Source organism: Acanthochromis polyacanthus, chromosome 22, assembly GCF_021347895.1.
Source record: "Acanthochromis polyacanthus isolate Apoly-LR-REF ecotype Palm Island chromosome 22, KAUST_Apoly_ChrSc, whole genome shotgun sequence".
Taxonomy (NCBI): domain Eukaryota; kingdom Metazoa; phylum Chordata; class Actinopteri; family Pomacentridae; genus Acanthochromis; species Acanthochromis polyacanthus.
Window position 1 is genome coordinate 24,277,591 of NC_067134.1, and position 19,974 is coordinate 24,297,564.

At 41.0% G+C, this 19,974-nt stretch overlaps 1 protein-coding gene across 2 annotated transcripts in view; it reads left to right on the forward strand.

Moving 5' to 3' along the window:
* The window catches only part of LOC110962283 (interleukin-1 receptor accessory protein-like 1), a 265,262-nt gene extending 251,123 nt beyond the window's left edge, over window positions 1-14,139 (forward strand). Inside the window, exons 9-11 of one of the 2 annotated variants that reach the window (XM_051942388.1) lie at window positions 6,796-6,966; window positions 9,783-9,827; window positions 13,096-14,139. In XM_051942388.1, the coding sequence (XP_051798348.1) occupies window positions 6,796-6,966; window positions 9,783-9,827; window positions 13,096-13,823 (944 nt within the window). In that variant the 3' untranslated portion in view covers window positions 13,824-14,139. The remainder of the gene's footprint in view (window positions 1-6,795; window positions 6,967-9,782; window positions 9,828-13,095) is intronic. The other variant, XM_051942389.1, reaches the window with a different exon arrangement.
* The last annotated feature ends 5,835 nt before the right edge of the window (window positions 14,140-19,974 follow it).

Below are 19,974 nucleotides of genomic sequence, written 5' to 3' on the forward strand. Positions count from 1 at the left end.
TGTGTATATTTCTGGAGCAGCATGCAGTGGAGTTTAATAGCTGCACATCATCAGATTTCTGTGCCACTCCCACTGAATCGGGCTGCAATGGCTTCAATCACACAGGGAGAAATCCATTATAGAGAAGGCAGATATACTATTTTTTCCCCAGTGACAATAGCCTCAAGTCCTCTTTTTGTGTTTGAAGGTTTATCAGACACACAGCAGTTTAAATGTCGCTTTAAAAGTTTTCACAGTAATTTCCTCTCTATGTTGTGGAAAAATGTAATACATAACTTGCTTAGGTTCGTTCACTTTTTGTCCGCCAATGTTGCTCTTCACTCTGCTGAATACTGAGGTTGTTTATGAGGAAAATATATATACTAAAGCTGAAAGCAGTGTTGAACGGGTCCTCGCATCCTTGCTGGCCAGTAAATCCAAGCATGTCCACTAGGTGGCGCTGCAACTGAGAGTGTATTTCAGCCCATGGATGTTTTGAGGGCTGGAGTCTGATCATACATGTAAAGTTTTAGGCAAATCCAAGCATGTACTGGCTAGTTAGACAGCAATTCCTGTTTCATGGTGGATTGTTGAAATTCCACCAGCCACCATTTCCACACCCTGAGACTTGTGCAGAACATCTTGTTAACTTTTGATCACCCATGCCTGGTGTACATCCTGGCCGAATTTCAGCTCTGTCAGGGTTACGCTGTTTAAATTCATAGCTTTTGATAAAGTGCAAAAATTGGTCCAAAATGGTCCAAAAATTGACACATAATTCAAAATGGCCAACTTCCTGTTGGGGTTTGGGTATTTATGCAAGAGACTTTTTTGTGCGTCCTGATGTGTTGCAGATGTGTACCAAATTTCATAGTAATAATATTGCAGGGGGGGCTATGGAGCCATTTTGCCACATACATGTGTATTTCCCTTTAAAATATGTTTTTTTTTCGTTTTCGAAAGTTTATTTTAAAAAAGAAAACGGCAAAAAAAGACAATGAATGAGTTGGTCAAGAAGGAGTTAGAAGAAGTCAAGTTGTGTGTGCAAATTTTCTCATGTTTTCAAGTATTTGTATAGCCTCAAAAATGCATTTCTTTCATCCGAAGAAGAAAAAGACAAAGTCCATTGGTTTCAATAGAGTCTTCGCACCATTTGGTGCCTGGACCCGAATTACTGTTGTGAGAATTCTTTTTTCAAAAGCAGAAAAGCCAGAGGAGCTTTCTGATCGTGCAGAGCTTGTGTGCTTTCTCATGTCTGCATGCAAACTGCACATGAGTGAAAGGGTAATATATTCTGCTCGCCATAAAGCAAATGAAAACACAACCCCTGTGCCAGACAAAAACATTAACTCCGGGGCCCCATCAGCAACAGTAAAAGGAAAAAAAACCTTTGATTGGGCCTGGTGGATGAGTCTTGACTTGAAAATGCATCAAACTGAGACAAGGAGCAAGTTTTAATTTGATTCCCCTGTAATGAGTCTCTCAAGTACCAGCGCCGCAATGAATTCAGGGGGAATGAGATTAGTTCAGAGAAGCTGAGGGACTGTACGTAGCGGAAAGAGAGACAGCGAGAGAGTTATGAGCGTTAAAAGGTAAAAAGCATTCTCCTCTCCTCGCGTGCTCCCAGCTCTGCTTAACTGTGATGGCTGCTACATGAGACGTTTCAATGAAAGTCATTACCTCTGGCTATGTTGGGCTTCCAGCTTGGATAAAAAAATGGGGGGGGGGACTTTGCCTTAATGGATGGCCCAGAGGCAGTTGTGTTGAAAAAGGGCGAGAAGAAGAAGAAGAAATAAAACCTTGAACTTAATGCCAAACAGCTATTGTCTCCTTTAATTGTGCCACCCGAGTGAGTGCTTGGAGAGAGAAACAGATTTTCAATTTGTTCTCCAGTATAAGGGGATCAGGTTCAATAAGACACAGCACGCTGCCTCTGGAGCTCTCAGGAGAGCCCGTGATACTTTCCTCCACGCCGCGGTCGATTAGATCTCCTCGCCGTCCACCCTCTCGGCGTGTTCGCACCTGCACCTGGCGAGTCATCTGCGGGTTCCCGTGACAGCGCTCTGTAGGTGAAGGCTGAGGCATTACACCCAACTGGAAACAGTTGCCAGTGAAGTGGAGGCAAAGCAGTCGCTAAGCAATGGCAGGAGCTGGTTAAACCGAGCTCCCATCTCTATGGTAACTGCTGCACTGATGGGGCGAAATAGCTGCATAGAAGATATAGTCTGTCTCACACACACATGCACACACACACATTTTTCATCAATAAAGCCCTTAAGCCAGAGTCTGGATGCACAGCAATGTTTTTTTTTCCCCCGTCTCTCTCTCTCTCTCTCCCCAGCATAACTCTGCACACACTGCCAAGAAAGTGCTTGTGTTTCATTGTGGCCACTTGAAGTGCTAATTGAACGCCTGCCTCTCCTCTTCTGCCAGATGTAAAATTGTAAGCTTAACGCAACAATAGGACGGACTGTCGCCTATTTGTCAGCGGCGCAATTTAGTTAAAGACCGCTCACTTGTCACATTGTGTGGGTGTCAGTGGAATCAATAATAGGCTTCATGATGACAACAGCCGAGCGGGCCTGACAAAGAGGTGGGAACTCATCAGCACTCCGCCATAAATACGAATGTCAGAGTTGTCAAGCGCGGCGTGGAATTATGAGGCTTCTGTCTGTGTTCGGTGGAGTTTGGCGATACTGGACATTTATAGTTTTCCCGCGCACGCAGGGAGCCATACCGCACGCTGTTTGATTAGCGTACTTAAAATGCAGAGGTAAACAGCATAAATACCACGTTCATAATCGCAAGGTCAAGCGGTGTTGTGTTTTTCTGGAGTTGTGTTGTCAGAAAGAAGAAAGAAAAGAAGTTTGCGCGAAATACTTTCTTGTGTGGGTAAAATTTAGAGTAGTTGCCTAATTACTGCTCCGAAAGTTGTTGGAGTCACTTACACAAGCATTTTGCCAAACTTGCATTGCTTCCAGCTGTTCAAATAAAAAAATAAATAGTTGCTTTTCTGCTTAAAATAATATGGAAGCTCCAAAACCAGCTACACGAGATGTTTATCGTGTTAAAAAAATGCATATACAGATTTAAAAATGTACAGAAAGAAACATTTCTTATTATGATGTGGAATATTTCATGTGATAATTTGGATAATTACAGGATTTGATTTCAATACTTGTAGAAAAATGAATCTGTTTCATATTTTATTGTGAGAATTAATTGGTATTACAAGATATTTTTTATGTTAGAAGACATTTTGACATTAGAGGAAGACATTTTAAACATTCTCAGGTTTGTTTAAACATTAAATAAATGTTTAGACCTTGGTTTTTGGAAAATCCTGAAAGGACTCTGAGCTCAGATTACTATTTTATGGGTTTGCTATTTCATAATTGTTTCCAAGGCGGTTTGCTTGAAGGAATCTTTTTGATTTGGTTACTATAAAAAATAATGAGCTAGCTAGGGTGTAAATACCCTGAACAGCAAATTTACTACTCTCTTACCCCATATTTATTAATTCTCTCTACAGTTACTGTTAAATAGAGGCATTAAAATTGCCAAAAACATGACTGTTGACCCCACATTGCTATTTTTCTTTGTCCATTTCTTGTTGGAAACATTCATATTTGGTAATTTTGCATTTTATGTGTATATATGAAATTTTAAATTGGTTTTTAAACATAGAATTTTCTTTTTTTCTATGATGGCCCCTCTAAAAAGGAGAGTGGGCATCATGAGTGACGAATAAATTAGACGTCAATAGCAAATACAAGAACCCTCTGGTGAATATTCAGTAGATATTTAAAAGCCTTTTTAGTGTCAGAGTCCTTGGACTAATCCAAGGCGTCCTATTAATACATCTCTGCACTGAATTCTTTTCTAATGTTGATTCCAGTTGATCTATTGGGAGGCTTTAGCTTTTGTCCAGTGTTGAATTCTAATAAATTACCATAATTTCACATATTTTCTCCATTTAAACGGATGGGAGCAGACCTTGTGTCTTACATGGTAGAATGCATAAGTATGAACTGAGCCAAATAAGCAAAGCACCGAGGACCAAACTATCTCAAAATGCTGTCTGATGCAAACCCATGTTATTTTGGCCAAATTAAATTATGGAAAACAAAACATTGCCTTCCAAAAAAAACAAAAAATAGTGCTCAGCTCCTCATTCGCAGTCCAGCCCATGTGCTTTTGTATCTTCAGAGTTGAATATGTGTGCTACGTTCCAATCTACTCTCCATTAAATGTAATGGAGCCCAGAGATATCCCAGAGATTACGCCTCCGACTCGCTTGGCTCGCTCCACCACGAGTTCAAGAGTTCACAATCTAACTGTGGGCTCTGAATGCACATGTACGTCCACCAAACCTCCCTCCACATGTGCACGAGAGCGTTGGTCAAGCAGCTTCCTTTGCAGTCCCAACACAAACACTCGGTTTTGTAGGTAAAGTCCTCTCCAGGATCCAGGAAGAAGGGATTTCTCAAGATACAAGAGGAGATGGAGGAAAGGGAGGTCACTCCGCCTTGCAGATTCACCCTCTCCTTTCTCACTACAGATGAGTGAATCATCTCCACTAAAATAGCCCCTGATCTGCCTACACAGCTTTCATTTAAGAGCTAGCAGAGGAAAAACAGAGGGAGATTTATGTCACCGTGCAACAGAATATAAGCCTCAGAGTTAGTTACACTAAGTGATTACGAGGTTACATTTCAATTATTTTTACATGTCCCTGATGTTGTAAAATGAATCGCGAGTTATAAAAACAAGTTCGATTAATTACGTCGCATCACCTAAGAGCGCCGTGAACTTGCCAAATATCAAGATTACCCACTGGAAAGTGAGTGACTCTTATTGACAGTCTCACGGCTCAGAGAGAAGCAGAAAGGAGAGGATATTAGAAGAATGAAAATTGGGATTCTGTACGGAGAATTGATCCTAAACTCTCTCCTCTTTAACTCATCTGCCTTCACCTTTTCTTAACTTGAATCTCTAATCTTCAGCTCTCATTGCTTCCAGTGTCTTATCGCGACACGTCTCCACCGCTGCAGGTGGCCACTATAAAGCAGAGCGACCAGAGTGGTAATGAAGACAGGAACTCTGAGTTGCAAACTTTGCATCGTGTCTCTAATGAGAATACCTCAAAGGCTGTGTTCACACTGCAGCTCAGCGTGTCCCAGTTCTGATGTTTTCCTCTTTTTGTGGCACAGATGTGATGGTTTTAGTGAATAACGAAACACTTAGAATCAGTAATTTTTCATTTCGGATTCATGCGACCCAAAATTTGACACATATTGTATCTGATTTTTGTCAAAGCAACTGTAGCCGAAACAGCAAGTTCACCATAAAGGAAAAAATCACATTTACCACTCAAACCTAATGAGCCCTGCCAGTGCAGATCCATCCATCCATCCATCCTCTATACACCACTTTATCCTCATTAATGTCGCGGGGGGTGCTGGAGCCTATCTCAGCTGACTTGGGCGAAGGCAGGGGACACCCAGGACAGGTCGCCAGTCTGTCGCAGGGCTACATACACAGACGAACAATCACACTCGCATTCACACCTACGGGCAATTTAGAGTACTCAATTAACCTCAGCATATTTTTGGACTGTGGGAGGAAGCCGGAGTGCCCGGAGAAAACCCACGCATGCACAGGGAGAACATGCAAACTCCATGCAGAAAGATCCCAGGCCCACGCCAGTGCAGATAGTTTCTATTTTTTTTTTCTTTAATCTTGATCAGAATGATGCAGATTTAGAAATCACATTTTACTCCCCCTAAAAGAATGTTTTGAAGAACACACACTGGGTTCGATCTGGATAATGTTTCAATCAAAACATCCCATCATTTGAGCCAATCCGAATACTGAAATCTGATTGCATTACTTCTGACCAACTGGGTTTGAATCCAACTGAATAAATCATTGAAATTTGACATTTCAACAGCTTTTATAGTAACTCTGGTTTCAAAAAAGTCCTTAAAATATGAATCTCTATTGCAGTGGAATGTCCAGTTTAAACGTCAGTGAGTTGAGCATGCTGGTCAAGTTCTTCCACATCGTATTGGCCACCAAGCTCGGCTTTGTGCTGAGGACCTTCTCAAACTGTTGCCGTAGAGTTGTGGATTGGCATAGGAGCTGCGAGCCATTGGTTCATATGTATTAGCCGAGAGCTCTGGAATCTGTCACCTTCATGTCTTCCATTCTCCTGATTCAAACATTAAGTCTTCCCCCAACTCTCACTTTCCGTCTCTCAGCTCAGCCCTTTCAAACCCGTCATCAATCAGAGCTTTCATGTGGGTGATGGAAGCGCGCCATGTGCCGGCCTAGCAGGCAGCGTTGGGCGTTTAGCTCAGGCTGGAGTCTAATTTGTTTTGCTTGCAGTGGGCAAAGTAGCTATCAAGGCAACATTATTCATCAGTGGGGACGGAGCTGTAATGAAAAGCACTCAGATGGGCAGAGGTGCCCAGAGGTCAGTGTAACGGAGGCGTCCCATCTCAATGAAGCCTCCCAGTGAATGAATAGCTCTCTGTGCACCAGTATGAAAATAGATTGTGTGCATCTGGGAGATAGCACCGCGTAACTTTGCTGACCAACGTAGGAAACATTGTGTTGGAATCATAAAATGTATGCGCATTTAATTGAACCAAAGTGGTTTTGGGAGCTTTTTATTGCTCATACATGAAGCGGTGCGAGTATTCAAGGGAACAGCGTGTTTATTCTGAGACCAAGGCTTCATTTTTCTCTCCCTGCTTCTGCTTTATTACGAAACACCCATGTCAGCATCTGCCTTCCTCCTTCTACCTGCAGATAACAAGGACTATGATGCTTACCTGTCCTACACCAAAGTGGACCCGGACCAGTGGAGCCAGGAGACCCGGGAGGAGGAGCGTTTTGCCTTGGAGATCCTCCCCGACGTGCTGGAGAAGCATTATGGGTATAAACTCTTCATTCCAGACAGGGATTTGATCCCCACAGGAAGTAAGCTCTCTCTCTCACGGCGATGTCAAGTTGTGTCGAATGTTTTTTGTCGCTTGGTGTTGCTCGTGTTGCTGTTGTCAGTGCAGTGGTGATGCCTTGTTTGTTGTTTTTTTCTGTTATGCATTTGTGTTGTGGCATAACACCGACCTGTAAGACCATCATTGTTTTTCCATTTGATCATTACGAAATGAGCTTTTTCTAACCGCTGGCTGCACTGAAGTGGATCAGTGTCCTAAAGGGGTTCATTTAAGGGTTCTTCAGTTTAAACTTTGGGTTAAAAACAAACAAGAAAGGATTAGAATTTCATGGTTTTCATCGTATTTATCCAGTAGTCAGCAGTAAGATATGTATCAAATATACAGCTCATAAAAGAAGTTTCAAATATTGGGATGCAGAAACCCAGGTAAGACTTTAGCATGAGAAAACATATCGGCCGAGATTCATGAAAGGAACTAAAACAATAAAACTGATCATATCTGTTGCACTAAAAGGGAAGCTGAAACTCTCTGCTAGAAGTAGATACAAGGCTGAAACAGTCTTTTCAATATCAGCCTTATAGTTTCATTGTTTCCATTTTTAAGTACTGCACTTGAAAAGGTTAGCGTAGGTTGCAAAATTTGAAAAAAACGGAGCAATCATTTAACTCAAGTGACCGAATCCAGCTGATGTGAAATAACTACAATTTGCCAAATTCAAAACAATTCCTAAGAACTTTTCTCAATTTAAATTTAGTTTGTTTCTTCTTCTTCAAGTTTTTATGACAGCTGGTAAAATTGCTTCTTCTACTCTGTTTATTACGGCCATGGAACCTTTACCACCACCTTCTGACGGCACTGTTAAGCCTTGCAAACAAGCTTCTTCGCATTTAAGTTTTTGTCAATATTTGAAAACATATTTCAAAAGTTTACTCAAAATTTGCTTAACTTTTATATGAAAACACACCCAAGGACGCTTAAGCTGTAAAAACAAACAAAAAGCAAGATAGATTTTTATGTCATTGATGACATTTAATAACCCTCCAGAGAAAAACGTCCACTTTAAATGACTGGTAGTGTCTATTGGGAACTTTACACCGCAGGTGTGACATGGTGTAACCCTTTATAGAAGCACTGGAATAATTGGTCCATTCTGCCTTTCTGTTTTTATTGTGTAGGATCTGACAGCTTCGACCGCAACGTTAAATCTGAGTGCTCCAAATCAATGACAAATCATAGTTATTGAATGTATGGGTTGGCGCCTCTGCTAAAAGCATCTCACAACAAATGTTCTACTTCCTAGAAAGAAGCTGTTCATGTGGCTGTTCAAGGAGCCTTTAGTTCAAGCAATTATACAAGCTTTTAAAGTACACCAGCACCTCTGAGGTTTAGTTTGACTTGGTTTTAGTGTTTTGTAGTACACATGTTGAGATGAAAGATTGGTCATTAAACTGTTAATCACCCAACGGAAGAGCTCAGATAGATTCAGAGGTCATATAATAGCTGCTCTATTAATCCTTGAGACATTTTATGCCATAGATTGAGATTAATGGAAAATAGCTAAATTATAAGTTGTGGAAAGTGGAAAGTAACTAATGACATGTCCCTTTTTTCCATTTTGTGCTGCTTTACACTTCTACTTCACTAAATTCCATGCAGTTATACATTGTTGTAGATTAATTAAGCTAGCCAGACATAATACACTGCACCTCCACTCAACACCACATTAAAATGCAAGACAGTCCCTGGACTTACTACTTCAGTCTTTCCGTACCAAAGTTTTAAAAGTGCGCGATCTACACTGTTAAAGCCCGTGGGAGGCATAATAACCTATATTACATATGCAACATAATTAGCAGCCTATTATTAGTCCGTATTCCTGATCCAGCTCCAAACACGCTGTGCCTCTGCATGCTGCTGTGCAATGATGTCAGCTGTACAATCAAACAAAAAGGCCCTCCTTTTGCATGGGTATTAATGCATGTTGTACCACAGTGTATATCTAGTGGAGCCTCTCACCATGCCCTATGCTTACCTTTGATTAACTCATCACACAGATGAGTTTGATAATATCATTATGTTATTAGCCTCCATTTGAATACTTGCATCTGCCTGTCTTCCCGCACATACCGCCATTACTAATTATGTTCCTCTTCAGTGGCATTGTGCCAAGGTTATAAACTGAATCCCTTGCTGTGATTATGTGCTCAGTACAGGGGGACTGTTGTAATATGGGAAAAATGGCATAAAAATGCAAGGATTGAGAGGAATCAGAAGTACGTCTCCCACAATTCCAGCTTGGTGGCACAGCTCGCTGGTTTATTGTGTCTGTGTAGAAATATTTAGCTCCCATTGGGAATGTATTAGCATCTCAACATTTGATATAATAAAGCATAATCCTGGGCTATAGATAAACACAGTTTTGGCCATTTGGGGGTTTCAGCATGTCAACAATCCTTCTCCTGAGCTGCTGATTAGCAACTTGTTATTCCACAGTATGCTGGATTATTTTTAAGCATCTCGCCACTCTGGTGCATTTCTCCCATACTGTTCTAGTTTACGTGTAGTAGTTTTTATCACAGGACGAGTCTTTGCTGAACTCCTACCACCCAAATAAAATTCTTTTCCTTTGCTTTTTTATGCTACATGTCCCATATTAAACTGGAATAAACTGGTCAGCGCGATTACCGTTTCACAATCGCCAGTAGCGCATCAGTGGAGGCACACAGTTTATGCCAGAGCCATGTCCCCACATTGACAGAGTTGTTTTCTTTTTTTAATGCAAAACAAATGTTCTGCAAATCTTTTGATCAAATTTTGAATGTAAATATCTATGTTTAGGTTTCACCAATGATCATTTCCAGGATGACACAAGACTACTTAGAGGTACTTTCTCCACAGACTTTTAACGTTCGTGTCAACACACACCGACACAGATTTCCTGATCAAACCAGTAATATTCTGTCTAAAAAGATTTTGGTGGCGCTTTGTAATAAATTGTGAGGGATTATAGGTTGGTAATAATGATTTCCCAAGTGGTGAACAGCTTAATTTACGTTGTCAAGATTGGCAATGAATAATTAATTCTTGACCACGCAGTATTTACTGATATTTTAAGTATTGAAGAAATATAACGGAACCATCAGTAAAAACATTAGCTGTAAATATATGAATTATTTACAATGACCAACAAAATGATCATTTCTTTATCTTTTTTCCACTTGGGTATTACTTGAGTTAAAGAATTATCCAAAGTTTTTTGGTGTTTTTATAGTAAATAGATGTAAGTCACAATATGTATTTTAAAGGCTCTGTGTTGTCTTAACTGGCATGCATGTAATTGCAGTAAATATGTCTAAAAATGAGGAAAAGTTTACTTTAAATACTGCAGAATATCTGATGTAAACTTAACCAATCACACATCAGGCACAATTAAAATAAATGAAGGGGGTTGTAGGTGAAATGTCATACTGTCTAACCTGCACTTAAAGTGTAGCTGCTGCTTCACTGGAATTAACTATGGTTGGTTGCCAATCAAAGTAGGAAGTCAGGATTTCCCCAATAGATAAAAGATGGAAGTTATGACTGGTTTATGGAAAGCATTCAGTCATTGCCATCTTGTGCGTTTCAAACCAGACCTAACAGGCAAACAAGGCCTCTGTCTGTTACTTAAAGTACACAAAACACCATTAAAACATAGTGATTTGTGAAGACAAGGAGTCAAGCCCTTAAATATACCAAATATACGGGAAAAAAATGGCTTCATTTAAAGTAACTTAATAATCTTAATCCACTATTTTACTCTAAATGAGACAGTAATTTACTACATTAACATCGTTCTATACCATATAAGACCATAAACTGATCAGGAAAATGTTTGCTGAAGTAAGAAATCAAGTGAGAAATTACTTTTTACTCAGCCTTCAATACAATCAGACCTCCTTATGCAAGCAGGTTAGTCGCCCCCTGCTGACTGTTATAAAGAATGCAGATTTAAAGCAATTCTGAGGCTACATCCACTTTTAATATACAGTTCATATTTACAGAGACAAAATATGTAGGGAAGATGACTGCATGACAAAAATGCAGATGTTTAGCATAGGAAACATTTAAATAATGCATGTGTGTAGTTTTTGTACTGTACATGCTGCAATACCCAATTATGAGACTGTTATTCACATTACTTTTTAAAGAAGCAATGCAGTCCTTTAGTGTAGACAGTTTAATCCTGAAGACAGTCATTTCTTTATGTATATTAGCACAATATCTGGTATTATTAAGGACCTAATATGCTCATGTTGTCAACACAAATTCATATCTTTAAACTACGTCGAACAACATACTCGAGATCTTTCTACCTTTTAAGTTCTTGAATAAAGTATTCTCGCAAAGGAAACTCCAAAGTTCATCAACACCAGCACAAAGAATCAGAGTAGGAGTCAAACCAAATGTAATAACTCCAAGAAACAAGTTACTGTAATGTGATTACTGAATTCAGGAGCTGTAATTATTGAATTACAGTCAAATGTAATGTGACTACAGGAACGTGTTAACATTGGTAATATCTAGGGGATTTTATTTTGCTAGCAAGACTTTAATGCAGTCTTTTACTACAAGTGTACTGTTGAGATTATCCAGAGATTGTTTATTACAGGATCGTTTTTTGTGGTTTGGATGCATTTAATAAAATAGATAAACTATAAAGCAGGGCATCACTGATTTTCTGCCCAATTTAATTTAACTTTGATTTAGTCTTTATGTAGACATGGCTCTATTATTACACGTGCAGCGGTTACACTGCACAGCTGAAAGTCTCTGAAAGGATGATGTTAATCTATAAAGCTATAAAAAGTTACCAGGCAGCGCCCCGAGAGGGCAGATTTACTTTCAGTTTAATCAATTCAAAACATAAAAAGAAATTACAGCTCATTAGCTAATTATATAGTATCCATTTATCCATTCCCATTTGTTTTATTCATGATAAGATAAGAGAAAAAAGTTGGTTTAACCTCAACTGAGCAGGCTGTAACCTTACAGGGGAGCCGTAGCTCCGGGGGAAACATGGCAGCGAATTACCGCTTGAGGACCAATTACCAAACAGCAAAGAGATTGACTTGTCATGCCAAAGTAAAGGGCAACTTCAAATCCAAGTTTACTTTAATCAGGTGCCTCTCATCACCAAGCCTCAGGCGGGAGCGTGACATGAAAGAAGCAGTTTGCTATCTGAGATACGGAGTGGAGGTCAGAGATGAAAAATGTGGCGTTTGTTTGCTTTAAGACCAAGAAATTGTTCGCTCGCCCACACTTTCTCTCTAATCGCAGTTTTTCTCCACACACAAGAGGGTCACAAGCTTTGATCGGGAAGCGAAGCCCAGTTAATCCGGCGTACCTGCTGTTGAGGAGCCACTCTGTCTTTGTCTTGGCCAAGAAAGGGATAAAAGCAGGCATTAGCTGCACTCACGCCTCTATTCATACACTTCCCTCCTCCTCCTGACACCGAGGAAAGGCCTGGGGAGAAACTTAATCACATTCATTATTACCCAAGCAGCTGAGTTACCCATTAGGGACGTGAGCACAATACTGTATTTACTGTAAACTTATTTTACCTCCTCGTGACGGATGAGAGTTTAAGCTGACACCTGTGTCTCGCTTTGCTTTGAGTGTAAAATCAATTGATTCTCTTGTTCTGTATTATTAAATGCCGCAGATTATGTAGCTGCGTATTTAAGTTAGCATATAAAATCACAGATCTGTTTTATCCTCATCTCGTGTATCATCATCCGCACACCAGATGGTGGAATAATTTAGAGCCAGTGAGCATTTTATAATCCATCCGATGTTTAATGTTGTTTTTACATCTTCAATTTTTTAATCCTGTTTTCAAACTTTGCACTTTATTCTCATCTTGATTGGCCTTGTTTGTTTGAAACTTTGATAAAAGGAGAGTAGTTTGGTACAAATTCGCAATGAGGCCAAGAGAGTTCTTCAAATAGCCTGTGTAATGTTTCATCATATTTTCATCACTCATCAACTCTGTGTAGTTACATGTAAACTTGTCAGGATTATTTGAATCGACCAGCAAACAGGATTTTACTTGTCCTCTTAATCTGTCAAAGTGAGGCATCCCTGTCTCCGTCTCTGTCTGTGTGTCCAGCCTACATCGAGGACGTGGCGCGCTGCGTGGACCAGAGCAAGCGCCTCATCATCGTCATGACGCCCAGCTACGTGGTGCGGAGGGGGTGGAGCATCTTTGAGCTGGAGACGCGGCTGCGCAACATGCTGGTGACCGGCGAGATCAAAGTCATCCTGATCGAGTGCGCCGAGCTACGAGGCATCATGAACTACCAGGAGGTGGAGGCCCTCAAACACACCATCAAGATGCTGACGGTCATCAAGTGGCGCGGCTCGTCCAGCAACAAGCTCAACTCCAAGTTCTGGAAGCAGCTGCTCTACGAGATGCCCTTCAAGCGAATGGAGCCCCTTAGCATCTCCCACGAGCAGGTGCTGGACGTCAGCGAGCAGGGCCCCTTCGGCGAGCTTCAGACCGTCTCGGCCATCTCCATGGCAGCGGCCACCTCCACCGCCATGGCGACGGCACACCCGGACTTGCGCTCGACCTTTCACAACTCTTGCCACACCCAGATGAGGCAGAAACACTATTACCGTAGCTACGACTACGACCTGCCACCCGGCGGCACGCTCCCTCCACTCTCCTCGCTAGGCAACCAGCACACCTACTGCAACATCCCCATGACGCTCATCAACGGACAGCGGCCGCAGTCCAAGTCACCACGCCAGCAGAGTCTGGAGGAAGGCCACGGCAACAACGCCATGCTGCCGCTGCTCCCCAGAGAGACCAGTATATCCAGTGTCATCTGGTGACAGGGACGGTGCAGGGCGGGGTAAGACTGTGGATCTAAACGATGTCCAACACAGGGAGGACTCACCAATTGGCACTTGGACCCTGAACGCACCGGATGGACCGGAATGGCACTAAGCTACTTGCTGCTGTTGAATTTGCACCAGATAAAAACAAAAGGAGGGGACGGGGAGGGGAGGATGGGGCATCACTGGACAAACTGGAGCTGGAGGAGGTGGTGGCAGATTTTTGTTTTGTTTTGTTTGTTTTTGGTCCAATAAGAGCTTTTATTGAAACTGAACCACAAAAGTTCTACTGAACAACAAAAAAAAAAAAGAAGCAAGGAGAACTTTTTGTATGCCTGTATAAACACTCACGTAACACAAGCCAACACCTATGATAATTCATCCAGAGAGTCAAGGAATACAGGGTCCTGTACATACGTTTTTCTAATTCTTTGTAGCAACAGTGTTTGGGACTTGTTTCTTCTTTATGTTTTATCATCACTTTGGACTCTTTTTTTTTATTTCTTTTTGTTTCAGTTTGTACAAAAGTGAAGCAATGGCCTGTGAGATGTGTTGGTTAAACCGTTGTTACCTTTATCTTTATTTCTTGGCTGGTGTAGTTTATAAAGCTTTTGGGGTTTTTCTCGGGGGGTGGGAAGGGTCAAAAAGCCTTCAGGAGATGCGTAAGACTTGAGATTTGAGTTTTCCGCTGACTGCTGTAAAGGGTTGAGGATCTGGGCTCAACCAGAATATGCAAAACTTGAAGGCCAGAGAGCGGAGGAACAGACGGGTTTTTACCCAAATTGACGGAACGCTTTCGGAAAATTCTGTGAAGGGGGAAATGAAGAACATGGTGCTAGGCTTCACATCTCTCTGTTTCTCTCACGATAACATTTACTTTTTAAAAAAAACAGCCTTGCTATTTACCTTAACAGATGATTATATCACTGAAAAAGTAATTATGTGTATTATTTTATGAAAAAAGAAAAGTCTATTTTTGTAACTGAGGGATATTTGCTTAGAGAAGTTATACCTATAAAGTTTGTGATAGAAGGATTCGGGTAAAAAAAAAAAGAACAATGTTTTGTTATGTGGAACTGCATAGCTCACGAAAATCGATAGGTCATTCACTAAATGTCTTATAGTGCAAGAGAAAAAAAAGTTTGTTTTCATCATTTAAAAAAGGGGCGTTTTTGACATTTCAACCACACAACTGATCGCAGCTCAGCAGGCTTTGTGGGTTTGTATTTTTTTTCTATTTCTTGTTGATTTCACAGCCACTGCAACAACTCACAAGCGAGGACGGAGCTCTCCACGATGTCAGTGCGGATGGAGGAGAAAGCCATGGCATCCATCGAAGCATTTACTCTACCTGGTTTCCTCTGTAGGACCAAACAAGGCTGTCCAGGGCTACAAAAGTCGTTCATTTTCTTCTTAAATGACAGCTCTGTTACTTGTTCGCCATTTCCCTCTTGTTGAGTTGCGCTCTCTAATAAATAAAATAGGGCTTTCACATCACAGTTGGGTATGTATGAAGATGATGATGATGAAGAGTTTCATTCCAAAACAACTTGTGATTGTTTAGTTATTAATATAAAAGTAACATTTAGAGGATTATATCGTTGCCCTACTGACCAATAATCAACATGAGGCGTGTTTTCCTCAAAGCCTTTTAGAATGAAACCCTTCAAAATAAAGTGACGAGAATGTTGTTCGAAATGCAAATTAAATCCTGGTGTATATGTAACTACAATAGAAATGCTACTTTAGACCAAAGCAAGCTAAAGTAAACCATTTACAAAATGCTTTTTCTTTTTCCCCCATCGTGATTCATCCAATCAAGAGCTATTCTCACTTATCCTCCTGCAGCTGTGCCATGTCATTTTTTATTTTGTTTTCGAGAAACTAACCTCATACTAAAAATACCTGCAACATCTCATAGATGTTTCATTTAGTGCCATAAAATATGCAAAGTGTTGAACATGTAAACAATAAATGACAACTTGTGTTCCTTCCCCCACCCCTTTTTATCTCCTTCAAATCTTTGTTTTAATTCTACTTTCAGAGAATATTTCAAACCAGGCCTGCATTTTTTGGGGGATATTCAGTGTTATTGGAGATTTTTTCAAATAGATCATTTAAACCAGGCCGATATTTATCCACTCTTTCCCCTCGTATGAAAAGTAACACATGGATTAAGAGCACCACCAGTTTGCTGTGCTCTTTGATAAGGCATTGTGTAAATATAATCAAGACAATGACATGATTAAGATGAAGACAATCGAGCCATATTCATGAAACCAATCATTGAATCACAAGGCCTCTCAAAGCAGAAATCCTAATCCTGACTGGAGGTTTTAAACGCGACGAATCGATGAGATTTCGACAGGAGTCTGCTGCTTTGGGGAGCTCTGTGAATACAAACATTTTCTGGGCGGGACGACACACACACTTTTGTTTCATGACGACTTTCTGGTGATGTGGCTTTGATGGGAAAGGTGATAACGATGGTGAATAACAATGACAATATATAGCACAGAATTATTCCAGGCACTTTCACGACTCTTGAGACGACGTCTCTCCTGTTTTCTGATTTATTTTCTATTATGTATCTGCAATGTTCATTAAAAGAGATACTGTTATTATTAATAAAACCACATTAATGGTAACGTTATTTCACCGTGCTGTGTGTGCGTGTGCTGTGTGAGAGGCTGTGTTTGTTCAGAAAAAAAAACATTTAAGATGCCACCCGGCTCACTTTGTTTATGGAGAGGCGGCGTAGATTGCTGACGATGCCCGGATCCCTTTCCTTGGCGGGGAGCCGACGCAGACCCAACTGCCATAACTCTCCCGTCTCCCGTAAAACCTTGAAACAACAATCAATAAGTCTCCTTATTCCACTCAGAGACTGAATCAGCCAGGCCTCATTTTTAGAATAAGACTAAATCAGGGGAGTCAATGCATCGAGAAACACTTTAAAAACCTCCATGTCCTGATTGTTGTTTGACCTTAGTGCACTTTTGGCTGCAATCACAGACAGCTGGCACAGATGCACAGAGAATGCAGTTGTTGTTTGTGTAAAAGATGCACCAGTCATTTCATGTGATCATGCAGATGTTTGAATATATTTTTCTGTTTTGACTGTGTTTCCACCGTAATGTATGCAGCTGTGTTTCTAGACTCACCGCTTCATGGCTTTTTCAGTGGGAATTAGTCCGTTGAAAACTACAGGCAAGTTTGCTCAGTAAAACTGTCACATTTAATGTCTCTAAGAAAACAGGATTCTTTTTCTTTCAGCGTGCTTCGAGGCAGATAAACAATTCCTTCCTTTTTTTTCCCTCCTCTGCCTCGCAGCGATGTGCCCGTAGTGTAGCCGTTTACTTATTTTTCGCTGTGATCAAAGCGAGAGCATCGGAGGGAAAAGGGAAGCACATGAGGGATGATCGTGAAATCCTGCTTGACAGAGTTAATTAGCCTCCGTGTGCATCGTCCTGAATGATGACGAGTTGGTTTGGTTTCACAACTGTACGATCGACTGAAAATAAAACACTGATATTAAAAATGCATGTAGCTAATAGCATTAGCAGTCCGTAGCTGTAGTAGGCTGTAAATGGGGAAACAATTAGCCTGGCTCCGTTGAAAATTAGCAAAACCTTACTACAGTCTCCTTAATTTACAATCCATGCTTCATTTGTTTGATCCGTTGAAGTTAAAGGTTTTGTATTATTTCTTATCCTGATGCAGTTATTCTTCACTGGTTGCCTGAGAATGCTGTAGTGAGCCAAGGAAGAAGCACATTATCCTAGAATTTTTACTCTATTTCTTGACTCGTGACACAATCCAGTCCACCTAAAGTTCTACACAATGTAATAAGTGCAACTTAGTTCACTTCCATGTGCTTAACCACAATTCTTTTTTCTTTTCTTATTTGTTACTGTCTGTAAGATCCCCCCCCCCCCTTACCTTTTGTTGTTGCACCTTTTGTTCATTGCTAGAACCTTTGATTCACTTGCATTTTTTCCCTTAAAAAAACAAGCAAAAATACAAACAGAGAAGCTAACTAATAATTAAACTCCCCATGTTCACAACCATTTACAGCAAACTTTTGTCAAAAGCATGAATGGCGTCAACTTCTTGGAGGTCAGTTCCACAGACCTCCAACAACACACAGTGACAATAACTGGCTTTTCAAAAGGATCCCTCACCTCAATACAATTTGGAATGATGAGCCACTGGTGTGTCCTTGGTCGGGGAAAAGAGTCTGGGTCATGGCATCATATTGTTGAAGAAATTTCACTTTTGGTGCTTTGAAGTTTGCCGTAGTGGGGTGTTAATTGGTATTCCGGCATACGGTGGGCTTACCAACCCAGAGCATGAGTCTGTGAAGGTAAACTGACCAAGAACATTTGCAGAATCCACATTTAAAATGGATGGTCAGATAGTAGGAAGGGGGCAGTATGTAAATACAAGGGTGAATAGTGGTTAATTTGCATATGGTTGCTAATAAGTGACAGAAGGTAAGACAACAAAGAACAAAAGGTAATTTAATCAAGAGGTCTGTCAGACAACAAAAGGTAAGAGGAGGTCTGACAGACAGTAACAAATAAAAGCTAAAAGAATTGTGGATAACTGTGGGAAATGAAATGGAGTGACAGTAGAAGGTATCTGGAGCAAAAGGTGTGCTATTTTCTTCATCAATTCTGACCTAAATCTTAACCTTCACTGGAAGCAGGAGCTGCCACTAGCAAAAAGGACACTAATTCTAAGTGGAAACAGCTTTTTTAATGAGTTGGTATCGATGAAGAAGCATCATCCAGACTTTTAATGTCCAAAAAACTTGGAGATGCAATACGACAGCTGTGAGATCAAGAACATGCTTACCACTGCTTTTCCCCGCAAGAACAACAAGGACTGGGTGGGTTACTGTGTTTTCATGGCACCTAAACTCACCTAATGTTTACATCTTTTTGCTTCCCTCATGCTCGATGTGCTCTCACATATTGCATTTTAATATTCCCAATAAAGCTGTTCTCTCAACAGAACAAGTATGAAAGAGTGACCAAATCATCGTCCATTAAGATTGTGTGTTGACTAGCAGTTACTTCAGAACCTTTTTGAAGCTTCTCCTCTGAAAAACTGATTTTTGAACTGCAACGTTGCAACAGACACAGGTAAAAACGCTGGCTGTGTTTTAAATTTGGTCATATTATAAATCAGAGAATAAGCTATAAGTGACTTTTTCTTTCTGTCATGCTGTCAATCACAGATGCAGAGAGAGTCTTCTTCCTGAAGCTGTATTTAAAGCTACAGACAGTCCAACAGCTCATTTAGTACCAATTATAAAGTCAGATTGAAGCACCCTTGCAGTGTTTTCTTCTGTACAATGTTTCACACTGGGGGCAAGTCCCTACTTTATCTAAATATATTCATCTCAAGACTCGTACACATCCATTTTTATAGTTTCTTCCCAGAACTGTGAAGACGCTGAAAGGAGTCATGAGTCAGACTGCTGTTTCCCTGTGTCAGCTGCAGAATGTGCCACGCACTCATATACATAACAGAGCTAGAGAGCGCATGATGTTCCCCGTTTCCATCCAGTTTCCTTCCATAATGCCTGCAACATGAAGCTACATTCTAATCATCCAGACCGTGCGAACGCAGAGAGCCGGCAGATGTTTTCATACGAGCTGACGTGTCGCCATATGGTGTGTGTCTGCGAAAAGAGGGAGCTCCTGAGCTGCGGCACTTTCCCCCCCAAATGAAATCATTTTCACTTCATTACAGTGTCAACCGCATAATAAGCTCCCTGAACAAAAGCATGTGACACGGGGGTTGAGTGCAGATATTCACTGCAGCGGGAGCGGACCAGGCTGTGAGCGTGCACGTACGTCCACAGATGTTTTGTTTCCCCACATGTGCACACTTACTGGTGAGGAGTATTACTCACTCTGGCAGGTATACCATGGCCCTCCGTGTCCCACAGGGCCTTGTTACTCGGAGCCCTGTGCTCTGTGCCCTGTGTGACATGTCTTCCACTCCAAGAACCAGGCCAATTGTCTGTGCAGGGCTAGGTGGCAGTGTGTGTGTGTGTGTGTGTGTGTGTGTGTGTGTGTGTGTGTGTGTGTGTGTGTGTGTCAGAGAGAGAGAGCTGAAAGCATTTGGATAGTGC